This window comes from Peromyscus maniculatus, chromosome 11 (genome assembly GCF_049852395.1).
Source record: "Peromyscus maniculatus bairdii isolate BWxNUB_F1_BW_parent chromosome 11, HU_Pman_BW_mat_3.1, whole genome shotgun sequence".
NCBI classification, from domain to species: domain Eukaryota; kingdom Metazoa; phylum Chordata; class Mammalia; order Rodentia; family Cricetidae; genus Peromyscus; species Peromyscus maniculatus.
The window spans coordinates 82,829,130-82,854,918 of record NC_134862.1 but is presented as its reverse complement, the minus strand read 5'-3'; the positions used below and the strand labels follow the sequence as shown (position 1 = coordinate 82,854,918).

The 25,789-nt window shown below is 38.4% G+C and overlaps 1 protein-coding gene across 3 annotated transcripts in view; it reads left to right on the top strand.

The window, feature by feature from the left end:
• The window catches only part of LOC102922505 (interferon-activable protein 204-like), an 81,229-nt gene extending 58,553 nt beyond the window's left edge, over positions 1-22,676 (top strand). Inside the window, exons 2-9 of one of the 3 annotated variants that reach the window (XM_042258645.2) lie at positions 2,840-3,023; positions 4,318-4,608; positions 5,708-5,829; positions 6,845-7,012; positions 8,752-9,993; positions 11,015-11,431; positions 19,902-20,090; positions 20,616-22,676. In XM_042258645.2, coding sequence (XP_042114579.1) covers positions 4,341-4,608; positions 5,708-5,829; positions 6,845-7,012; positions 8,752-9,993; positions 11,015-11,431; positions 19,902-20,090; positions 20,616-20,651 — 2,442 coding nt within the window. In that variant the 5' untranslated portion in view covers positions 2,840-3,023; positions 4,318-4,340 and the 3' untranslated portion in view covers positions 20,652-22,676. The remainder of the gene's footprint in view (positions 1-2,839; positions 3,024-4,317; positions 4,609-5,707; positions 5,830-6,844; positions 7,013-8,751; positions 9,994-11,014; positions 11,432-19,901; positions 20,091-20,615) is intronic. The other 2 variants (XM_016008901.3, XM_076548005.1) reach the window with 2 other exon arrangements.
• The last annotated feature ends 3,113 nt before the right edge of the window (positions 22,677-25,789 follow it).

Here is a 25,789-nt window from a genome sequence, read left to right as displayed (position 1 = left end):
ATGAAGGGGATATGTGTGCATCAGAACATTTGGAATAAAACATATACTATGTTGCTACTTATTATGGTCCTAACAAGAGACATAAAATACTGAGAAATGCCATACACTATTATTGGTATATAAAACCAACATTTAAAGTATTATCTCTTTCTAAGGGTATGTTCCAGTTGTTTTTTGTTTTTGTCCACTTAACCCAAGATAAAATTATCTGGGAAGAGATACTCTAATTGAGAAAATGCTTCCTTTAAAACTGCCTGTAGGAAAGTGTGCAGGGCATACTTTTTTTTTGCCCTACACACTTTCTTAATAAAAAAAAATTAAGAAAATTTTTTCATTCATTTTACACACCAATCAGAGATCCCCTTTTCCTTCCTCAAACCCTCCAGCCTCCCCTCCCAACCCAAACCTCACTCCCTCCCACAAGAAGGCAAGTCCTCCCATGTGGAGGCACATCCAGTAGAGGCAAGTCCAAGCCCTTCCCCCTGCCTCAAGATTGCACAAAGTGTCCCATCATAGGTAGTGGGCTCTACAAAGCCCATGAGTGTGTAATCCATTGAGGGCAGTGCCATCCATATGCAGGTAGTACTGAGTGCTGAGCAAGCTATAAGGATCAAGCAAGTAATCAGTGCTCCCCATAACTTCTGCTTCAGTTCCTGCCTCCACAGCCAGCCTTGAGTTCCTGCTCTGACGGCCTTCACCAAAGGACTGTGATGTGGAAGTATAAAATGACATGATCCCTTTCTTCCCAAATTGTTTTTGGTCACGGTGTTTTATCCCAGCAATAGAACTTGTAATTAAGAGAAAAATTGATACTGGGTTGAGGGATATTATTGTGGCACACCTGACTGTGTTTTAGGAAGGATTATGAAAGAACATTGTAACTTTGGGACATAAAAGCTATTGAGTGTTTAGAGATTAATCAACTATTGTAGGAACTAACAAGATAATGCAGAGGCAGTGCAAATGATAAAGGTCTGGCTTGGAAATTTCAGAGAAGAGGTTCAGAGTTTCCTAAAGAATCTTTTGCGGCCACTCAATATTTGAATTACAAATCTGTGATTCTGTTCACCTGTGACTCAATCATTGACTGAGATTAAGAAGAGAACAGCATTATTGAGGTATAATCTGGGAAGTGTCTTTTCACTGTCAGTACACACAAGTTGAAGTTGTGATCCAGAGGAGTCTAGGATGTACCTTGTGCTGACATCCAAACTTTATAATTTAAAAGACTCAACTAGTGGTACTGTTTTTGGAGGCATAGTGAGGACATAAGCAATAGCTGAAGCTTGCCACTGTGAAAAGTTGTGAAAGACCATTGGTGATGATACAAAACAGGTACAAAGGGACCCCAGCCTTTTTGAGATGTCAGTACCATGGGATGACACCAAGGATAGCAGTAAACATAGAGAGAGGTAATCTAAGCACAGGAGAAACACTATGTGTGCTTGGATGGAAGAGCAAGAGAAATGAAGTTGCCATGGCCCTTAGCATACCAGAAAATCTTTTCACACTGTAGAATTTGATTTTGCTTTGAATCAAATGTAATGATGAACTGGTTTTTCCATCTTGGAAAAATTGTAGATAAGTTATTTTTTATTTTATAAGAGCTCACAGTTGAGATACTTTGAATTTTTAAAGACTTTAGAATTTTAGAGAGACTTTGGATATTTTAGAGGGGCTTTGAAATTTGGAAGAGACTTTAGGTGTTTTAAAGAGACTGAACATTTAAAATATTTAGCTTTTTAGCAGTGAGGAGGAACACATTGATATCCAGAATCTAGTGGGCAAAGATTGCCACTGATGAATGTATACTATGTTGTGTAATACAGGAAAGTATACTGAGGTTGGGATGATTAGTCCAAATTAAAAAGTAATAACACAATAAATGTTCTCATATAAATGGAAACCATAAAAATTATAGTCTTTGTCATCACATATCTGATTGTATTTGAAATAGTTGTGTTTTCACAAGTACCAACTCAAAGAAATGCTTTCTATTTTACTTTTTCCTGGCATCTGGATATTAGTATTGTATGGAAATTGGAATGTTCCTCTGAAGAAGGGAGTTTCATTATTGAGAATCAGCCTTAATCTCCTCCTTGAATATATAGGTGATCTACTTTTAACGTCTTATGGCTTACACAGTATGTCTTTTTCTTAATACTCTTCCTCTTCCCTGTCATGTGTCCTTGTGTGGATATTCTATTCAGCCTTGGATTTTTTTGAGCATGGAGAATGTTGAATTTTTCTCCAAAAAAGGGAAGCAATTAAAGCCCTAGAAATTTATTTCCAATTAAGCTGAGGTCCATACAGGTATGACTCCCAAATTAAAATACCATAAATTGAATTAGAATGTTGAACTCATTCCATTCTCTAAAGATCATCAAGGAAGTATATAAAATATGAATGAGCTACAAAGAGGAAAATTCAGTTTATTGGGGAATTTGAGAATTTCTAGAGAGCCAATCTTTTGATGTTTCAAATTTTCTAATTTTTTGTTATTAGTTTCTTACAAATGTCTCTGATGAGAGTTGAAAGACTTGTGGGCAAAATAATAAGTTTAATTCTACTCCTATTTATCAGTGTAAAATTAATAGGTTCTCAACTAGGGACTATGAGTAGTCTAGTCACGGGTTTTCAGCCTTAGAATGGTGCCAGGTATGGGTTTCCACTCATACAGTCCTTAGATCAAATCACAAAATGGATGGTTAATCCCACAGCATTCATGCCACTGTTGCACTGTTGAGCATGTTTTGCCAGATGGGTTGTTACTCTACCTGCAAGGATCCACAACTGAGTAAGGTTAATAATTATTTTTCTCCTCCATTACTGTGCACAGTACTTTCCAGATTGGAAAATCTAGCCAGCAGGGATGAGGCTTCAGGGGAATATCAACTTGATTTCTCGATGTTCTGTAACTCAAAGTGTGGTGTCTCTGCAATAGAGTCTTACCATAAAGTTCTGGCTTTTACTGAAGAGCATTGTCAATAGGCAATATGTTGGGAGTCTATGAGAACTGACAGGTGAGTAACTTCAAGAGAGCAAATTCATTCCTAGCACTGGGCTTTTTGTTAAACTGTGGTGTCTAGTAAAAATATTGTTGCCCCATTATACAGTAACTTCATGTGAATTCTTTATAGATAGATTTTTTAGGTAGCTAGGAAAAGAGAAGATAAATTATATATATATATATATATATATATATATATATATATATATATATATATATATATGCTTCTACAGCAATGGGTTTCCATCTTAGTTTTGGAAATATACTTAGTGTTATTACTCATCTCTCATTTCTTCTACTACCTTATCCTCCCATCACACACCCCATTTAACTCTTAAGTTTTCTAAATTTATGAAAAGTAGACAGAGAAACAAATGTGAGAATGACTTTCCAAGCAATGAAAAAGAAATTAGACATACCTTAAACCTTGACAATAGGAGTGTATTTTGTATATTTTGAAGCATATTCTCTCAGGAGCAAAAATAAGCATAAATGGAAGAGGTCAGATTATTCATGTTCTTCCAATATATTTGAGGAGGACTGGATATTGTTAGTAAACTAGAAAACTATTAAAAGATCTAGGTGGGACTTAAGCATGACTAGTAGGTGGAAATTTTTATCTATGAACAAATAAATTTACACTAAGTAAATCCTGAAAGGATAAAATCAAGAAACTACAGACACAATTCCATCCAATAAATTCTAGGGTGCTGCTCTGAAAACTATGTAGATGTTGGAGAAATTGACACTAATATGAGCACAAAGGACCTAAAGATCACAATCCAAGTCCAGGAGAGACAGGATGCTAATGAGGGTTGTTTGAGGCAAACCTGAGTGGACAATGGTCAGTAGCTCATCATGGTCATGTGACTTCAGTCATTGTTCATCCAGGTACACTGTAATAGGATGCAGTCCATTTGCACATAGGCCACTTTAGAATGGGAAAAATCAGAAACCCACAGGCAGATATCGAGGGACAGGCTCCAGAACCAAATAAGAGTGGAAAAAGCATCTAGGATATGAACACTCAAAGCCCAGACTCTAAACACTTCAACAATTATTGATTCCAACACTTTTCTTCCACCACAAGTCACTATTCTAAGTCACCTAACATGGCTTATGGGGAAGAATATCCTAGGCTTGTTTATTAATACAGAGGTTCTATATCCATTTTGTATTTAACTCTGTTTTTGTCTTACATGCAATTATGGACATTATCAATTGGGGTCATTCACTAACACAGGAATAACCCTGTTTTGGAATTGTCTGTATATGTCTGTAATCCTATGTCCATTTTCATCTTTTAGGATCGTCCCTAATTGTAGAGATAATGAGTAAATACAAGACAATTGTTCTTCAACAAGGATTAGAGGATATGGCTGTGGATGACTACCAGTTTAGGAAAATCAAGTCCTTACTAAGAAAAAAACTAAATCTAACAAAAAAGATGCAAGATGATTATGACAGAATTCAGATGGCTGACCAGTTGGAGGACACATTCCCAAAAGATGCTGGACTGAACCTGCTGATAAATGTGTGTCAAAGCATTAAAGAACTTGAAGGCCTTGCTAAAAGGCTTAAAACAGAGAGAGCAAAAGGTAACATGGGAGCATCCAGGACACTCATCCCTTCTCCACCCTCCCTAAACTTTCTGGCTCCCTGCAGCAATCAGAGTTAACATGTTTCTTTCCCAGTGTGTGCCTTAGAAACAATGGGGTTGAAGCATCTCAGATGTCAACAAGTTGATGATTTCAAGAAATCTTTTCTTACAAAGAAACTAGATATATTTCAGGGTAGACATCTTTTGCGTTGGAGGTAAATAATATAAAAGGCAGTTGTTGAGATACATTAAAACTTTCAAACATAGAAAAACTAGAAAATGATAAAGTAAAAATTGAAAACGTCATGTAAAGCATTTAAATAGAATAAATTTAATACTTGATTAACCATCTTACACATTCTTTAGTACCCTGTCCAGTAAGAAATATGATCTAATATTTATGTAGAATCCTGCATTTTAGAGATGTGAAGAATTTTCTCTTTACAAAGTCACTGGTTTAAAAATGTTGCATATACTGGTACACAATTCCGACCTGAGAATTTAGCATAATGAGGCCCAGTCAAGGAGACCTGCAGATTGAGAATACATGAGTTACATAAAAAAATATATCCCCAATATAGATGTCAAAATCCAATGTTGCTATTTTCTTACATCAAATATCAACTCATAAACATTATTAAATAAAAATCATGTATAGGTCAAGAGGCAAATCAAGCAAATGGAAGTGAACAATTGATTGTTTAGGAAAAACTAATGGAAGTCAAGAGGATGGTTTGAGAGAAGCACAGGAAGTAGAAGTGAGAGACATTAAATGTAAGCGGTTTTGGTTTGAGATTGCACAGGAAAAGGGAGATTATGAGACAATAGTGGAATATGAAGGTCAGCTGGGTGCTTTCTCTACCTCTTGAGCTAGCAGGCTTTCACACCAGCATCTGGTCCCTAAGTCTTTATTGGTAAAATTGAATGATTGAGGTTTTGTTAAAAATAACATAAAATCATTGTCTTTCTGTAAAATTATTAACAAAAATGAAATAAATTGTCATTTTCATTTGAAAATCAGAAAATAAATACTTCTGAATGAACTTCAGTAATCTTATCCACGTCACTAGATTTATTGTGTCTTCTTATCCCTACAGTTAAAAAGCAAAAGAAAAGAAAAAACAAAACTGCAGTGAAAAAAGGAAAGCAAGAAGAAACCAGTAGTTCCCAATCTCTTTCCATGGATAATCAATCAGATAAGAGTAAACCCTCTGCACAGGTAAGGTGGGTGGTCTCCCACCAAAAAGCTTCTCCCCAGGTTCCTCCCCTTCTTAGCTCTTTAGGAAGATTCAGTAATCTATCTAGTCCACGGCTCTAGTGAGAACAGGTTCTAAGTCAACAAATTCATAGGGACCTGTCACTGTCCTCCAGTGTCAGATATACAATGTCTCTAACTCATGCAGCATAACCCCCAGGGATGCAAACAAAAAACTTCCGCATGGCTTTTTAAAGACCATTTACTGAAACAGAAGTTGTTTGGGATGTGGCTTTTTTAATGGTTATATTAAATACAAACTTTATAATTCTACACCTCATGCTCTTTTGCCACCACAGGGATAAGTAGGATGAGATAAATGTAATTTTTCTACTCCTCTATCAGACAACCCTTTATCACTTAGTTGGGGTTTCTATTACTTGAAGAGATGTCATGATTATAGCAACTCTTATTTAAAAACACATTTATTGGACTTGCATATTCAGAGGTTTAGTCCATCATTGTCATGGTGAGAAGCATGTCAGTGTGCAGGCAGACATTGTGCTGGAGAGGTAGCTGAGAGTTCTGCATCTCCACAGGCAGCTGTAAGAGAGAGTGGCACTGGGCCTGGCTTCAGCATCTGAAACCTCAAGGCCCACCCCTCAGTGACAAACTTCCTCTAACAAACCACACCTACTCCAACAAGGACATACCTGCTACACACATACTGAGACTCTTTGGTGACCAAGTGTTCAAATTAGTGAATCTATGAGGGTCAATCTTATTCAAACTACCATACCATATGATCCATCTGTTAAGAATGAGGTGTACACAATGATGCAAATATAATTAGAATCCAGTAATAAAACAAAGATTCTTATGGTCCTTGAAATATCATGTTTTACTTAATATTAAAGACATTACTAAGGGCTGGGGATAAAACTGTATGAGAAAGCACAACATACTATGTACAAAGTCTGGGGTTCACTTCCCAACACATTGGAAAGTCAATAAGGAAAGACAAACATTTTTCTTTTAGAAAAAGAGAAAACAAACCATAAAAACTGAAGGTGGCAAGAAAATGAAGCTTACCCAGGAGCAGACTCAGCTTCTGGAGCCTTCAGGAAGCAACCCACAAAAAGATGAATGTTGTCTCCAGACTCCTCATAAGCCTCCACCAACACCATCCAGCAGTTCCTCAAACAAGGTACCACTTTCCTATTCCCAATGCTTGCCCTTTCCCAAAGCCTATCTCTGGGCTCACCACAACCTTGGGAAAATGTCTCACTGATCCCCTACTACAAAGATTTTCCTCTTATTATTAAATAGCTCAGTAAGTTATGTAATCATGTATCACAGCCTCTGTGGTACATTGAAAAGGTAAGTATTTATGAAATGATTTCTAATGTTGTCAACCAACTTTCTGTTTAGAGTTCAGAAAAGAAAGAGAGGAGACAGACAGGGACTAACACAAGAATGTATCATTCCCCATTGCCTAGTTTCTTCTCAGGCCTTTTCCCTTTGCTGGTGACCCAACTTCAGAGGTTATTTTCACCATTCTATGCTCTTCTTAACAGGTGTTTTGACACATTCTGTTTCTTTGCTTGGAAGTCTTTCTCCATGTCCATTCACTGACCAAATATTGCATAACTGTAATGGTCACTTTTGCTAAGTGTCAGTTTCAGACCCTCCCAGACATACACCAAACTCTCCCAGCCATTCCTCATCAAAGGGAATGGCTTCCTGTTCCCACTCTGATGCCTTTTTAATATAATTACAACAATCATAACCTTGAAAGTACTTCTCATCTAATTTCCTAATCATGTACTTAATTACATCGATTCATCATGCATATATTTTGAGATCCTGACTGCAATGTACACACATCTCCTTATTTTATTGCATGGTACCATTGTGTTGAACACTCTATGTGACCAGCATTTAATCTTCTTAACAGGTAGAGTCCTGTTATTTAGCACGGGAACTCCTTAGGCACATCTAATTAACCATGTTTGTCAATGACGACAGCAATTGAATTCAAGACGTAGACAAGCCTGGAAAATAGGCTACAGTTAGTATTAAGTTTGGCTTGAAAGGAGTCAGCTTTATAGCAATTGTTGCATTTTAGAAGAAATTTTACCTTGAACCATCAAAAACATAAAACAAAAACAGTAAAAATGGCCATTACTGCTAAACCAAAGTGTTTGCATACTTACTTACCTTCACTTTTAAAGCAAATTTTATAATATTTAAATTTTTATACTTCTAAGATTATAAAAGTATAATGAGGACCCTAACTTGATCTGTTGCCTAAATACAAGTATTTCTCACATACGGAGAAGTTTTATTAAACTAGAGTTATGCTTATTTTATAGACCTAAATACAGGTTTAAATGAGTCTGGATGGGGTTCAGGCATGCTATTCCAACACGAAGTTAACTGAGCTACATTCCCATCCATCTTGTCCATTTTTTTTTAGGGTATTTGTGGCATAATTTCAATCACATCACCTGAAAATGTGGAGGGTTGTATCTGTGTACAATAAGGATTGAATATCTGATAGATTGGAAAGTCTACCTGAGAAAAAGAACACAAGTAGCCAGTTTTACTACAAACTTCATTTCCCACAAAATAACACTAAAAGCTGAATGAGGCCAAGTAATATTTGAACAGTCTGTAAGATGCTTTGAGTTTGTATTCCATCCCAGACTAGAGAAAATTCAATACCTGACTTTTAAGAGAAGTTATAAGAGTGGAAGCTAGGTATTAGAAATAACTAAGTATGTTCTCAAGTACTTCCCTCAGCCCAGGAAAAAGCTGACAATTGTAAAAGTCCTCTTTTGAAAAGAGAAAGTACAAGAAAGTAAAAAGATGTACTTGGTCTTATTTTCAAAAACCAATAAGCAGTATTAAAAAATATCCCAATCCTATTTTCCTTTAAAACAGAAAAACACAAACATCAAAAAACAGAGTACCATTAAGACACAGGTTTCCCAGAAAAAACATCAACCTCCAGAATCTGCAGCAACCAGCAACTCCTCAGCTGCCAGTAAACTCCAGACTCTTCCAGAAGTTTCAGCAGCAGTAGCAGCAGCAGCAGCTTCTAACAGCCTCCACCAGACTTCTCAGACTCCAACAGAAACATGCTTCACTTTAAGAACATCTCTAGGCTCTCCAATACCACTTTGCCAGAATTTTCCGATGTCTCCAGCATCAGACTCTAGCATCCATCTGAACTCTCCAGTGCCTCTAACACGGTCCAGTGGTGTCCAGGCTCCTCATGTACCTCCAGCAACAATATCTGGTAATAGCTGGGTCCCTCACATGCCTTCAAAAACAGTGTCAAGCTTTCTCAGTACTCCTTATTTGTCTCCAGGATCAGTGTCCAATAGCGCCCAGAACATTCACCTACCTACAGCAACAGCAGCCGGTAGCAAGCAGTCTCCTCAGAGTCCTCAAGTAATAACATCCAGGCCAGCCCAAACCCCTAAAGGGCCTTCAGCAACATTGAAAAGGGAAGCCCAGGTAGGAATAGCAATAGCATCCAGCAATATTCAGGTTCCCAATGCTCTTCCAGAAGTAGTGTCCAGAAATGATAGCACCACCCAGGTATCTCAAAGAGCAGCATCCAGTGGCATTCAGACTCTTAACCCTGCTACAGTAAAAGCACCCAGGAATGCCAATGTCCCAGGTCCCTTAGGAACAGGACATGTTTATGTCCTGGCTTCTTTGGCTTCTCCAGCAACAGCATCTAGTAGTCTCCAGACTTCTCAAGTACTTCTACCAACAACATCCAATAGCCTTCCAGCTCCTCAGGGTTCTATACCAATAGGAACAAGCAAAGTACAGACCACTCAAACACACCTAGGAACATCATCCAACGTAATCCAGGCTCTAAATGCTCCTCCATGGACAGAGTCCAGAAGTATGTGTACCACTCAAGGGCCTCAAGGAGTATCATATGGTACTGGACAGGCTGTTCCCTGTTCTAAAGAAAAAGCATCAAGGAGTGTCCATGCTCCTCAGATGCCTTCAGCAACAGCATCTAAAAGTCTCCTGGCTCCATGTGGCTCTCCACCAACAGCATCTAGCTCTCTCCTGGACCCTTGGGTGTCCCGAACAACAGCATCCAGTGCTCTCCAGACTCCTCTGGTGCCTCCAACAGCAGTAATCAGCAGTCTATCAAGGGTAAAGCAACCTGTTCTTACAATATAATAACAGAGCTTAGCACAAACTTGAAAGGTTTCTTCATTAATCTATATGCACACATAACCTTTTATTCAAATAATCAACTCATTTTTATTGTGTTTAGTTACTGACCTTCCCTACATTCAACTTTAAAATAACTTTGTATGCTCTATTTGATTAAGAAAATGTCTGACTCAATGATCACCTGATCATGCCTATTCTGTAAGGAGTATAGTGAGACACTTGCTTATTTAATTTACATTCTGAACTTTTTGTCAAGGTATTCTTTTCATATTGTGAATTACTGAAACAGTTATAATGAAAATGTATTTCCTGAAGATAGAACACATCGATCAGGAATTGAAGTTTAACCCTACCATCCATAGTGTGAAATCTGTATGTTTCCAAGTCAAATTTCAGAGAGTGCTACCAGTTATAGCTGCCTCCCTGAGCTGGTACCCAGGTTGGCCATGACGACCAACATGCTTCTTCTTTCAGCCCTACAGTTTTGCCTCCATTTCATAGTGCTCTCCTGATGTTCAGAAATGGAATGGGATATTGAGGAAGTAGGTTATCAAAGTAAAATGACTTCAGGACTTTTTCTGGTCCCAGGATTCTCTTCCATGCCTGCTATTATGCAAAAAGAAGAGCTGCTAGCCCGAACCACTCCTGATTAACAATATTTGAGTGCATCTTTCTTTTACAAGAAAGCTCTGACTGTTTTGACAAGGTTTTGTAATTGGAATCTTCAAAATATTCCTACATAGAAGACTTGACTAGAACATGGAGGCTTTGGGTTCATTCCCCTTAACTACAAGTATAATTTCCTTATTTAGCAGGTATGATCAGTATTAATTGGAATCACTTAAGTAGTGATTTAGGTAAATCTCCATTTCTTCCTTTATCTAGGGTAAGGTATGGGAATCATTGTATAGATAGATGTTCTCCATTCTATTCAGTGGAGCTGTGCCTTAGGATTGGTCTGAATTATGCATGTTTATCCTCTGTATGTTTTATGTAGACACCAAAGAAGGGAAACTTACCAAAGGAGCCTTCTAAGGTAGAAGGTCACCATCGAGATCCCATACAAGTGATGGTGTTGAAAGTAACAGAACCATTTACTTATGATTTGATTGATGGCAAAAGAATGTTCCATGCCACAGTGGCTACTGAGACTGAATTCTTCAGAGTGAAGGTTTTTGAGACAGCCCTAAAGAACAAGTTCATCCCACAAAAGATCATTGCCATATCAGATTATTTTGGCGCCAATGGATTCCTGGAGATATATGGAGCCTCCTGTGTGTCTGATGCGAATGTTAACCAAACGATGGTTATCTCAAATACACTGAGGAGAAGAGCCAATGGAACTCCTAAAATTAAGGATCTTTTCTCTCAAATAAAAGGGACATACGTGAATGGAGAGTTTGTGGTAACTAAGGTAAGCCACTACATTATTTGTGGAATGCATATGCATTCTGAGATTTTAAGTTTTTCTTGGCACTGAAAGTTGCTCAACTTACTAAACACAGGAAATAATTACCTTTCATATCAGAAAGAGATGAGTAAGGTTTCCATACTTTGGATATTGGGATAGTCTCTAACCATTCCTCTCTCAAGGTACCACCATGAGAATTCTTTTTTTTTTTTTTTTTTTAACAATATTCAGTTCTACATATCAGCCATGGATTCCCCTTTTCTCCCCCCTCCCACCTACGCCCCTTACCCCCAGCTCACCCCCCATTCCCACCTCCTCCAGGGCAAAGCCTCCCCTGAGGACTGCAATCAACCTGGTAGACTCAGTCCAGGCAGGTCCAGTCCCTTCCTTCCAGACTGAGCCAAGTGTCCCTGCATAAGCTCCAGGTTTCAAACAGCCAACTCATGCAATGAGCACAGGACTTGGTCCCACTGCCTAGTTGCCTCCCAAACTGATCAAGCCAATCAACTGTCTCACCTATTCAGAGGGTCTGATCCAGCTGGGGGCCTCTCAGCCTTTGGTTCATTGTTTATGTGTTTCCATTCATTTGGCTATTTTTTTTCAATAATTGAGTAAAACCGAAATTTATTATAAGCCACAGTTGGCCTAGGGACCTCCATGATAGTCTCCATGGTTCTATGGGTTGTGGTCTGATTGTTCTTTATTTTATATCTAGAATCCACCTATGAGTGAGTACATGCCATGACTGTCTTTCTGGGTTTGGGTTACCTCACTCAGGATGATTTTTTCTAGTTCCATCCATTTGCCTGCAAATTTCATGCTTTCATTGTTTTTCTTTGCTGAGTAGTACTCCATTGTGTATATGTACCACATTTTTTTATCCATTCTTCCATTGACGGGCATCTAGGTTGATCCAGGCTCTGGCTATTACAAATAGTGCTACTATGAACATAGCTGAGCATGTATCTTTATGGTATGAATCAGCATTCCTTGGGTATATGCCCAAGAGTGGGATGGCTGGGTCTTGAGGTCATTTGATTTCTAATTTTCTGAGAAACCGCCATACTGATTTCCACAGTGGTTGTACAAGTTTACATTCCCACCAACAGTGGAGGAGTGTTCCCTTTGCTCCACATCCTCTCCAACATTGACTGTCATTGGTGTTTTTGATTGTAGCCATTCTGACAGGTGTAAGGTGGTATCTCAGAGTCGTTTTGATTTGCATTTCTCTGATGATTAAGGATTTTGAGCATTTCTTTAAATGTCTTCAGCCATTTGTGATTCTTGTTTTGTGAATTCTCTGTTTAGCTCTTTAGCCCATTTTTAATTGGACTGTTCAGAATTTTGATGTCTAGTTTCTTGAGTTCTTTATATACTGTGGAGATCAATCCTCTGTCAGCTGAGGGGTTGGTGAGATCTTTTCCCATTCTGTTGGCTATCTTTTTGTCTTATTGACTGTGTCTTTTGCCCTGCAAAAGCTTCTCAGTTTCGAGAGGTCCCATTTATTAACTGTTGTGCTCAGGGTCTGTGCTGTTGGTGTTTTATTTAGGAAATGGTCTCCGGTGCCAATGCATTCAAGAGTGCTTCCTATCTTCTTTTCTATTAAGTTTAGTGTAACTGGATTAATGTTCAAGTCTTTGATCCACTTGGACTTGAGTTTTGTGCATGGTGACAGATATGGATCTATTTGTAATCTTTTACATATTGAGATCCAGTTATGCCAGCACCATTTGTTAAAGATACTTTCTTTTTTCCATTGTATAGTTTTGGCTCCTTTGTCAAAAACCAGGTGTTCATATGTGCATGGATTAATGTCAGGGTCTTCAATTCAATTTCATTGGTCGGTATGTCGGTTTTTATACCAGTACTAAGCTGTTTTTATTACTATAGCTCGATAGTAGAGTTTGACGTCAGGGATGGTGATGCCTCCAAGGGTTGCTTTATCGTATAGGATTCTTTTAGCTATCCTGGGTCTTTTGTTTTTCCATATGAAGTTGAGTATTTTTCTTTCCAAGTCTGTGAAGAATTGTGTTGGGATTTTGATGGGGATTGCATTGAATCTGTAGATTGCTTTTGGTAAGATTGCCATTTTTACTATGTTAATCCTACCTATCCATGAGCATGGGAGATCCTTCCATTTTCTGATATCTTCTTCAATTTCTTTCTTTAGAGACTTAAAGTTCTTATCAAAAAGGTCCTTCACTTGTTTAGTTAGTGTTATCCCAAGGTATTTTATATTATTTGTGGCTATTGTAAAGGGTGATGTTTCTCTGACTTCTTTCTCAGCCCTTTTATCATTTGTGTATAGGAGGGCTACTGATTTTTTTGAGTTGATCTTGCATCCTGCCACTTTACTGAAGGAGTTTATCAGCTGTAGGAGTTCCCTGGTAGAGTTTTTGGGGTCACTTATGTATAATATCATATCATCTGCAAATAGTAAAAGTTTGACTTCTTCCTTGCCAATTTGTATCCCTTTGATCTCCTTTTGTTGTCTTATTGCTCTAGCTAGAACTTCTAGTACTATATTGAATAAATATGGGGAGAGTGGACAGCCTTGTCTTGTTCCTGAATTTAGTGGTATCGCTTTGAGCTTCTCCCATTTAATTTGATGTTTGCTGTTGGCTTGCTATAAATTGCTTTTATTATGTTTAGAAATGTTCCTTGTATTCCTGATCTTTCTAAGACCTTTATCATGAAGGGGTGTTGGATTTTGTCAAAGGCTTTTTCAGAATCTAAGGAGATGATCATGTCGTTTTTTTCTTTCAGTTTGTTTATATGGTGTATTACATTGACTGATTTTCGTATGTTGAACCATCCTTGCATCCCTGGGATGAATCCTACTTGGTTGTGATAAATAATTGTTTTGATGTATTCTTGGATTCGGTTGGCCAATATTTTGTTGAGTATTTTTGCATCAGTGTTCATGAGGGAGATTGGTCTGTAGTTCTCTTTCTTTGTTGCATCTTTGTGTAGTTTGGGTATCAGGGTAATTGTAGCCTCATAAAAAGAGTTTGGTAGTGTTCCTTCTGTTTCTATGGTGTGGAACACTTTGAAGAATATTGGTATTAGTTCTTCTTTGAAAGTCTGGTAGAATTCTGCACTGAAACCATCTGGTCCTGGGCTTTTTTTGGTTGGGAGACTTTTGATGACTGTTTCTATTTCTTTAGGGGTTATTGGTCTATTTAAATGGTTTATCTGGTCTTGATTTAATTTTGGTATATGGTATTTATCCAGAAAATTGTCCATTTCTTCCTGGTTTTCCATTTTTGTGGAGTACAGGTTTTTGAAGTATGATCTGATGATTCTCTGGATTTCCTCATTGTCTGTTGTTATGTCTCCTTTTTCATTTCTGATTTTGTGAATTTGGGTGCTCTCTCTTTGCCTTTTGGTTAATTTGGCTAGGGGTTTGTCTATCTTGTTGATTTTTTCCAAGAACCAACTATTTGTTTCATTGACTTTTGTATTGTTCTCTTGTTTTCTATTTCATTTATTTCAGCCCTCAATTTGATTATTTCCTGGTGTCTATTTCTCCTGGGTGAGTTTGTTTCTTTTTGTTCTAGAGCTTTCAGTTGTGCTGTTAATTCATTGGTATGGGATTGCTCCATCTTCTTTATGTGTGCATTTAGAGCTATGAATTTTCCTCTTAGCACTGCTTTCATAGTGTCCCATAAGTTTGGATATGTTGTACTTTCATTTTCATTGAATTCTAGGACCTCTTTAATTTCTTTCTTTATTTCATCCTCGACCCATTGATGTTTCAGGTGGGCATTATTCAGTTTCCATGAGTTTGTGGGTTTTCTATAATTTTTGTTGTTGTTGAGGTCTAACTTTAAGGCATGGTGGTCTGATAAGATACAGGAGGTTATTCCAATTTTTTTGTATCTGTTGAGATTTGTTTTGTGGCCAAGCATGTGGTCAGTTTTTGAGAAGGTTCCATGGGGTGCTGAGAAGAAGGTATATTCTTTTGTGTTAGGATGGAATGTTCTGTAGATATCTATTAAGTCCATTTGAGTCATAACATCTGTTAGGTCCTTTATTTCTTTGTTAAGTTTCAGTCTGGTAGATCTATCTTTTGGTGAGAGTGGTGTGTTAAAATCTCCCACTACTAATGTGTGGGGTTTGATGTGCATTTTAAACTTTAGTAGTGTTTCTTTTATGAATGTGGGTGCTTTTGTATTTGGAGCATAAATGTTTAGAATCAAGACTTCATCTTGGTGGATTTTTCCCGTGATAAATATGTAATGTCCATCCTGATCTCTTTTGATTGATTTTAGTTTGAAGTCTATTTTATTAGATATTAGGATAGCTATACCAGCTTGTTTCTTAGGTTCATTTACTTGGAAAGCCTTTTCCCAGCCCTTTACTCAGAGGTAGTGTCTGTCTTTGAAGTTAAGGTGTGTTTCTTGTATGCAGCAGATGGATGGGTCCTGTTTTCTTATCCATTCTGTTAGCCTGTGTCTTTTTATAGGTGAGTTGAGACCATTGATATTGATGGATATTAATGACCAGTGATTCCTGTTATTTTTTTGTGGTTGTGTTGTGTTGTCCTTCTTTGGTGTATGTTTGTGGGATTATCTATTGCTTGATTTTTTTTTTTTTTTTTTTTTTTTTTTTTTTTTTTTTTTTTTTTTTTTTTTGGTTTTTTGAGACAGGGTTTCTCTGTGTAGCTTTGCGCCTTTCCTGGGACTCACCTGGTAGTCCAGGCTGGCCTCGAACTCATAGAGATCCACCTGCCTCTGCCTCCCGAGTGCTGGGATTAAAGGCGTGCGCCACCACCGCCCGGTCCTATTGCTTGATTTTTCATGGATGTGTTTAGCTTCTTTGGGTTGGATTTTCCCTTCTAGTGCTTTCTGTAGGGCTGGGTTTGTGGACAGGTATTGATTAAATCTGGTTTTATCCTGGAATATTTTGTTTACTCTGCCTATGGTGATTGAGAGTTTTGCTAGGTATAATAGTCTGGGTTGGCATCCGTGGTCTCTTAGTGTCTGCATAAGATTTGTCCATGATCTTCTAGCTTTCATAGTCTCTATTGAGAAATCTGGTGTTATTCTGATGGGTTTGCCTTTATATGTTACTTGGTCTTTTTCCTTTGCAGCTCTTAATATTTTTTCATTGTTCTGTGTGTTTAGTGTTTTGATTACTATGTGGCGAGGGTTTTTTTTTTTTTTTTTTTTTTTGGATCCAGCCTATTCGGTGTTCTATAAGCTTCTTGTATCTTCATAGGTATTTCTTTCTTTAGGTTAGGAAAGTTTTCTTCTATGATTTTGTTGAGTATATTTTCTGTACCTTTGAGTTGGTATTCTTCTCCTTCTTCTATCCCTATTATTCTTAGGTTTGGTCTTTTCATGGTGTCCCAAATTTCCTAGACATTTTGTGTTACGACTTTTTTGTCTCTAGTGTTTTCTTTGACTGACGAATCTATTTTCTCTATCGTGTCTTCAGTGTCAGAGATTCTCTGTTCCATCTCTTGCAATCGGTTGGTTATGCTTATTTCTGTAGTTCCTGTTCGTTTAGTCAGGATTTCTATTTCCAGCATTCCTTTAGCATGTGTTTTCTTTATTGTCTCAAATTCATTTTTCAGATCTTGGAATGTTTCTTTCATCTATTTAATTGCTTTTTCTTGGCTTTCTTTGATTTCTTCCCATTTTTTTGTTCGTTTTTTTCTTCCATTTCTTTAAGGGAGTTTTTTATTTCCTCTTTAATGGAGTTTTTCATTTCCTCTTTAAGGGAATTTTTTATTTCCTCCTTAAGGGAATGTTTTATTTCTTCTTTAAGGTCCTCTACCATCTTCTTAAAGTCATTTTTAGGGTTGATTTCTTCTGTTTCTTCTGTCTTGGTATGTTCAGGCCTTGCAGGTGTAGAATCACTAGGTTCTGATGTTGCCATATAGGTCTTTATGTTGTTGCCTGTATTTTTGCACTGGCGTCTACTCATCTCTTTCTCTGCTTGGTGCAGATGGTGTCTGTGTCTGAGAGTGCTTCCCTTGTTCTAATTTTTAGTCTTGGTTCATTAGGAGTTCTTGGTTAAATTGGTGCTATTGGGCTGTTTCTTCAGGGGCAGCTGATCTCAGTCAGTGAAGTATATACTTATGATTCTGGTGATCTGGTTTGGTGGCTGGGTAGCGCCTTCTTCTGTGTTCCCAGGTCACATTTTGTTTATTCGTCAACTCCTCAGCTGATCTTGTTTCTTCAGACTTCAAATTGTAGGGATCTGAATCCTCTCCTCGATGGATTTCAGCTGAGCGGGGTAGTCTCACCAACACCTCCAAGTTGTTGGATTTTGCAGGATCAGCAGCTGAGCCCTGGGTTTTCCTCAGAGGGAGTGTTCAGATTCGTTCTGGTTCTGTCCCATGGAGATAGCTTCTTCCCCGGCTGTTGGGGTTAAAGGCGTCCCTGTTCCAAGTTTTTGATTAAGAATTTGTTTTCACTAGCTCTTCAGAGAATAATAGCTCTGTTTCTGGTCTTTATTGCGACTGTGTTTCGGCTGTCACCTGCTGTGCCTGCCTGCCTCTGCCGGGTCAGTCTGCCTCTGCAGCCCACTGTCAGGCCTGTATGTCTCTGCCGGCTGCAGCTGCGGGCCTACCTGCCTCTGTTTGTTGCTGCTGCCGGGCGGAAATTCTTTACAAGGAGATTCATCAATAATCTTTGGCATTTTCCTGGCTATGACAATCCATTTATAGTCATCCTATTCCCAGACACTGTTCAGTTTATAGAACACTTTCCTTTGAGATTATATTTCTTTGATAGTTTCCTTACCGAACTCAGTTGTGAATGAAGTGTCAAACTCATAGACTAGATACAGTTTGCAATGATGAGAATAAAAAACCAAATAGACAATTCTGCCCTAGAATGAAACCATGTCCAACAAGCCAGGATTATTTCTTTAATGTGTTCTCATTATCACATTCTTTACATTTTATCAAGACCTTTTTACTGAGTGAATAATATTTTAAATAATGAGAGAAAGAAGAGTTAAACAATCTGGTTTAAATTCACAATTTATAATAGGCACAATGAAAGTGAAGAAATTTAAGGAATTCTATGACTTTTGAATATTTTTAAGTGCCAATGTACTATGTACAATGTACAGTGTTCATTAGTATGTTTGCTTGTTCGATGTATGATTTTGTAGTTCATAGTGCATGAATCAGGCATGACTTTTTCCTTTTATCTATGCTGTTATTGACTGTGCTGGTACAATTGGTCACACAATTAATAAGTAAGTGGGACACAAACTAAAACACCAGAAATATTGCTGTAGATTTAACTTCTAAGGGATTAGGAAGTAGTAGAGTGCATTGATGTGTACACTGAGCAAATGTGATCCATTTATACAGGAGGGGTGTGTGTGTGTGTGTGTGTGTGTGTGTGTGTGTGTGTGATTGTCTGTCTTGTGTGACTGTGTGTTTGTTTCTCATGCTATTTCTTTTTTATGTCTGTTAGTTTGTTCATTTTGTTTTCTTCTTGTTGGTTTGTCTTCTTTATTTGACTATTTGCTTAAAAGAGAGAGAAAGCGGGGTTGGGGATTTAACTCAGTGGTAGAGCACTTGCCTAGCAAGCACAAGGCTCTGGGTTCAGTCCTCAGCCTCTAAAAAAAAAAAAAAGACAAAAAAGAGAGAGAAAGAAGGGTTGGAGTTGGAAAAGTGGGGAGGAAAGAATTATGCTGGAGGAAATGGGGGAGAGGAAACTGTGATTAGAATATGATGTGTGAAAATAATTTTATTGTCAATAAAAAGTAAAATAAATTAAATAAAAAAGACTTATAATAGTGTTTCTCAGACTCACAATGAGCCAAAGTAGCCTTTTCTTCTCAGGCCTCCTGGATGTAACTAAGAGCCCTGAAATGGTAGCTAAATGAGGTTTGCTGTGTATTTATGTTTTTTTTTTTTTTCATTTTTGATCCCTTACTTTGGAACCTTAAGAAATCTCAGCTATTCTGATATGTTCCCCCTAGTACTTAGGAAGATACTCATTTTTTCTAAAGACACCCGGCAGATAAAGACCTCAAGTAGGTAAAACTTAAGAGAGGCTTCCAAGGGCTGCAATTATAGCTCAGTCATTAAGGGCTAGGCACACAAAACCTCCAGAGGGATTGCCAAGAAAAAGATTTGTTCACCATAACATGTTAAACTCTTCCATTCAAGTAATTCTATTTTGTCAGTTATTCCTTTATTTTGTCTGTGAGGGTTGAGAGAAACATAAAGGCCATGAAAGCAGTGTGGAAGTCAGAAGAGAAGCTCCACAAATGAGTTCTCTCTTTCCACTGTAAGTCCTGGGAACTGAATGGTAGTCAGGCTTGCCAACAAGCACCCTCACCCACTGAGCCATCTCACTGGCCTTTTACCTGTGATTCTAAACCTAAAAGCCATACTTGCCATTGTCAGGGACAGGTTTAAGCTAACACTCTTTATTTCTCATAGATGTGGTAAGTTTTCACATATTTCTTAAAACATGAATGTTAACTTGTTTTTCAGAAAAATGAAAGGGGTGACTTCATTTACTATGGGATTGAAGATGATACTGGGAAAATGGAAGTGGTGGTCTATGGACGACTGACCAGTATCAACTGTGAGCCAGGCAATAAACTTCGACTTGTCTGCTTTGAATTGACCTCAAGAGAAGATACATGGCAGCTGAAGTCTGTAAGGCACAGTTACATGCAGGTGTGTGCTTTGGGAAATACAATTCTTCCTACGGATCATATGTTTTAATCTCCTGCAGTCCAGGGTGTCCTTGAACTCCTGATCTTCCTGCTTCTTCCTCCCAAATGCTAGGAATAAAGGTGTGTGCCACCATAGCCTGGCCTCTGTGGTTAACTGGTGACTAGTTCCACCTTCTGATCTCCAGGCAAGCTTTATTTGTCAGAACACAAACAAAATATCACAAAACATTGACTTGAAATTGACCAAAGACTACACGCAAAGAACCTTGGGGTCTTCATCTGTAACTTTCAAATACTGTCTGTTGCAGAGGATGATGAACAGAAACGATAAGTTCCCAAGGATGCCCTGAGCAAATCAGACCACAATATGCTAAAATCCACAATCCTTGTCATGCTTACACACTGTGTGGGATTCGTATTACACTTAAACAGCCACTATTACAATGTAAACAGTCCGTAGGAATGTAGAGAGAAGTGTGAACCATCTGCATTTCAACTGCTCTGACTTCATCTTTTCTTCTTTAAGGTTATCAACGCCAGAAGGAGAGGCACTCAACCCTGATTCAGTTATGAAAACCTCTGTAGAACTATACTTCTGACAATCTCGATGCCAAGGATACTGTTTACGGAGAAAAGAAACAAGTCCAGAGAGTGAATGTATATATGACCTGTTGAAATACCATACCTATGAAAGCCATCTGTTTGTTTGTTTGTTTGTTTGTTTGTTTTTTCAAGAGGGGATTTCTCTGTTTAGTCCTTGCTGTCCTGGAAATCACTTTGTAAACCAAGCTGTCCTGGAACTCAAGGATCTGCCTGCCCCTGACTTCCATGTGCTGGGATGAAAGGCATGTGCCACCACTGCCCTGCCTGCTATTATATCTAGGAAATGGTGCTTTCTCATATTCTTTATACATTTTTGTATTATCTAAATTCCATATTTTGTATCTAAACTTTTATAATTCTTAATCTATCAGTTTTATAAATATATATAACATTTAAAAAAATCCAGTTTTTGATAAAGCAGTGATTCCTTGGGAATATCTTTAAACCATTTGAAGTTGCTCTAAAATAAAATATTAGTGATCTGCAGATAAAACTGTGGAATACAGGCTTCAAGTGTGATGTTTAAGGACAAAGCTTGTTCAAGAACAAATAGACTGTGTCCTGCCCAGAAAAACCAAACATTAGTAATACACAGGAGATGGTTGAATTCAGCCTTGAGTGCAGTTTCCCAAACTAGTGTGTTGAGGACCTGACAAGTCTTCAGATGCTTTTCACTGAGTAATTGTGACTGTATTATACGGTTTCATTATTTAAGCAAAGAATCCACAAATTTTGGGTAAGAGTGAGGAATACTATCTGCAGTAGTAAGGAATCTCAACTCCAATTCTAGAATGAAATAATGTCACTGGAATCCTTCAAAATGAGGAAGCCCTATGATAAATGAATTAAGAAATTTGTCAGGATTCCCAGAAAGGTCTTGCTGGGGTTTTTTCTACTTCTCTCACTTCTGTGAAATCATATCTGACCTAAGCAACTGGAAAAAGAATGGGTTTGGTTTTGCTTCTGATTTAATGGTAGAGAAGGGTGAGATGGCTGGTCCCATTGTGTTTATAGCAGGACTCAAAAAGAAGTGAGTTCTAGAGCTGTTTTGGTCCTTGTCTCTCTATCTCTCTGTCTCTCTCTTTTTATTCACTTCAGGACCTGAACCTATTCAACAATACCACTCACACTTAAGGTGAGTGTTTCCAAATTACTTAACCAAGTCTAGAAAGCCCCTCATGCATGTGTTCAAAGGATTCTCATAAGTGATACTAGGTCTGTCAGGTTTACAATCAGTATTAATAGGCACATGGGGCAACAATCTAACATGGATTAAGGAGCACAGAAAAGGTGAGAAAAGAAGAAATAAAGGCAGGAAGAGGGAAGAGCTAAGGATGAGTGCATCTCTCATCTTGGAAATCCACATCTTATTTCCCATTTAATGATCCTGGAAATGAGGGGCCTAATGGGGTGTGTTCAGTTCATAGTCACTTCCCATCAATAGATCAATGTCACTAGAAAAGCATTTGTAGAAGGGAATTCTGTTTGCTTGTTTTTCTTTTCTTGTTTGTTTTGTTTAACGTTGCTCTTCCAGCACATAGGGATGAGACAGGCTAGCACGGGGCACAGTTTAGCAATCTGAGGCTTCCCTTCTGTCTGATAACCACAAATGCACTTCCCAGCCAGAGACCACTGTCCCCATGCCCTGTGTACACACAATGTTCTTCTAACAACATACCTGAAAACTGTTGGCATCATGGACATCCGCATACATCAGGTTGCAAATACCTATGCTGCAAACAATGAAAATGATTACTGCCCTTAGAAATACCTTCATAGAACATTTATATTCAAATATGTCCCAGAACATGTTTGATACCAAGAAAGATGATCGGATCCAGCCTGGACTAGTTTGGGGATGTGTACAACAAGACAAACCTGGGTCCTCAAAGGGAACTTTTATGATGAATATCCTAATTCACCAACTTCTTCCTATGTATAATTGTGTGAATATAATCAAAATAAAATACTGTGTGGAAAGGTACATGCTCAGGAAGTAATTGAGTACCTAATCTAAGCCCATTAGTTGAAATACAGATGAACCAGTGTCAGTCCCCTTCAGCACCCCAACTCCTCCTTCTCTTGAACTCCATGAAAGTGGCTCCAAACAAAAACCGGGGCCCTTGAGCACCTTTCCTCACATGGCCCACGGATGCTCTTCACACATATTCCTTCCTGAGCTCTATTGTCGCTTTGCTTTGAATAAAGTTTCACTGCTTCTTTAAAATCTGTGTGCGCCTTTACCCTAAATCTTTCAATGAAGGGAAAGGTTTTGGAAACACCTGGCTTTGACTCTAACCACCACAACATCCTGTAACAAAGATACAGGAAGAAATCTCATCAAATGCCAAAGATTAGTTCTTGGATTCCCAAACTGGCAGATATGTATTACATTTATTTTCTGTAATTAACGCTGTACCTGTAGTGTCCTGACACAACACAAAACACACTAAGACAGAAAAAAAGTATGTGTCAGAGACAGAGAATTTTGTCTTATATAGACCAAAAGTTTCAATTTATATAATCCACAAATGCTATTTAAGAAAAAAGGGAGTAACAGTGCCAAATCTAGCTACATACAGTAGGCTGGATCTATCCTCTACTTCAATATTCCTGGGGAGGTGGAAACAAATATCTACTCACCCCAGGCCAAAGTTCAGGTACAACTGAAGTCCAATTTGGTGAGCCAATGGGATTTATTTATTTATTGTTGTGTTTATTATAGGAATATTGATGAGGTGTTACTTACAGGAGCAGAAATGACTCAAAGACAGCTATGTCACCATTTAATTCAAAATGAGTAACAGCTCATAATAGCAAGAATCCTGGGGCACCCTTGACAATGTGCAGACAGTACAAAGCATTGGAGAGTGTCCTTTTTAGGTAGTCAAGTTGGTCTGAGCCTCTTCAGGACAGCATGGGTGGTCTCAACAATTTTCAGGCATATCAGCTTATATGAGAATGCCTAGGACAACTCCTTACAATGTATATATTCTTGGGGATGGGGGACCCTATTATATCTGGTTTCAGGGACTTCCTGAAGCCTCTAAGTTGTTTACTTGATCTTAATGATCTTTCTTGCCTGATGTGAGATTTCACCCATTCTGAGACAATCCTGCTATTCTGTATCTACAGATTGCCCAGAGTCCGAGGATGACACCGCGTCCAGTGTTGGATATCTGAGGGAAGAAATCTATATACACTATGCTCTTATGTCTGTTAACTTTACTCCTCTAAGAAAAAATTCTATCTCTTCAGGTACATCTCTGTCAGGCATTCAGGACAGGAATAAATCTAGATACACCAAGCTCTTCATTCATCTACTTTATTTCTCTGGGATGAAATCCTGTCTACATAGCTTCAGTTCTGTCCTGACACTCAGTTTCTTTTTGTTCCCTCATTTACTGCCCTCTCATAGTCCTGCTAACAACTAAGCTCTTATGCTTCCAGCCTCATCTACATCCTCTGTTTCTTCATCCTCCATCTCTACTTACTCTCTACTCCTGGCTCCGATGAACTCTACAAGGCTTCTGCCTTACTATCTACAAAACCTCTGTGTTCTTCCTTCTCCCTGGTCATGCCATTCTGTCTGCCTCTACAGAAAATGCCTGTGTCTTCTTCCCCTTGCCATGTGGTTCTCTCCCTCCTCTGGAATGTTGCTCCACCCTACCTTCCACCTTGATATGTAAAAATCTCTTTTGTTTCAGTCAGTTGCTCTGGAGAGCCACTAGGCCTCAAGGCAAAGGATGTTCTGAGTTTTATTATTGCACAACACACAAAGCTATGCATCTCCAGCCAGCTTGTCTTTGCCTATGTTACCTTATCCAAGTACTGGCCTGAGCAAAGAAGCTCACACACACATTCTAGAGGAATTGTGAATACAAGCAATTTATAACAAGGCACAGCTGAATATTAAGCTGTGTAACACCAAATAGTTCATGCTAAATGGCTTCCCACTTGACAGACCCTTGGCCTGGTCAAGGTATAGCTTTAATACACAGCTGGACTCCTTATATCATATTCTTGTGGCTTGCCATGTGTATCCTTTTGTTAACACCCTGTGTCTTACCAAGCTTTTCTGTAAGGTGAATGATTTTGATCTGGAGGAAGCTATAGTCTCCCTGATGTTTACATAAGGACTCAACTTCTCTCCTACCTGAACTTAATGCCACTTAAAGTATAGAGAAAGACCAGGAGCATTCTTATTAGTTTCCATTATGAGTTCTGGACAAAAGAAAAAGTAGGGCACCTGGCACAATGATGGCACCATTGTCACAGTGGTAACCAACTGCTTTCTGGTTGCATTTGAGGCCTGCTACACAAGAGAAAATTCATAGCAAGCATAATATGCCTTGTCAAAACCTCCCACCTGGAGGGCAGTAGGCCTAAAAAACATCACATCTCATTGTCAGTTTTCCTTTAAAATATTCATGTTTATACCCACAGGTTAGTGCTACTCAGAGAGTTAGTCAAAGAATCTTCTTTTTGCAAGAAGTTGCTATTAATTCCAGAGACTTCAGAACTAGGAACGAGCTTGGTAACTATGAACTTTGGTTCCTTAATTAGCAGGTATTGGGCTCTCCTTTTTAATCATGACTTCCTTCAGCCCAAAGACTGCAAATGACACAACCAACCAGATGACTCTTAGAACAGCTCTGACTATTTAGAAGTCTGTACAGATAGATTGAAATAAAAAACTATGCAATTTTATCTCATGGCTTCAGCTCCGGGGTGCATTTACCATGGATCCTAATCAGTCTTAATAAAAAACCCAGAGCCAGAGATCAGGGGGGTAAATGTTGAAAGATCAGTAAAGCCATGCAGCCAGCCACAAGAGAGACTTCTTACCTCTACTGAATCCTCAGCCTGAAAGGGACTGACTTACTATCTTATCCTGACTTATTCCTTTTCTCAGCCCAGCCATACCACTTCCTGTCTCAACCTCCCTAGAGCTGGGATAAAAGGTGTATGCCACCACTGCCTGCCCTCCATGGCTAACTAGTGGCTGGCTTTGCCCTCTGATCTTCAGGTAAGCTTTATTTGTTGGAGCATACAAAAAAAATCAGTACATTTTCCCATTTGTCTAAAATAAAATCT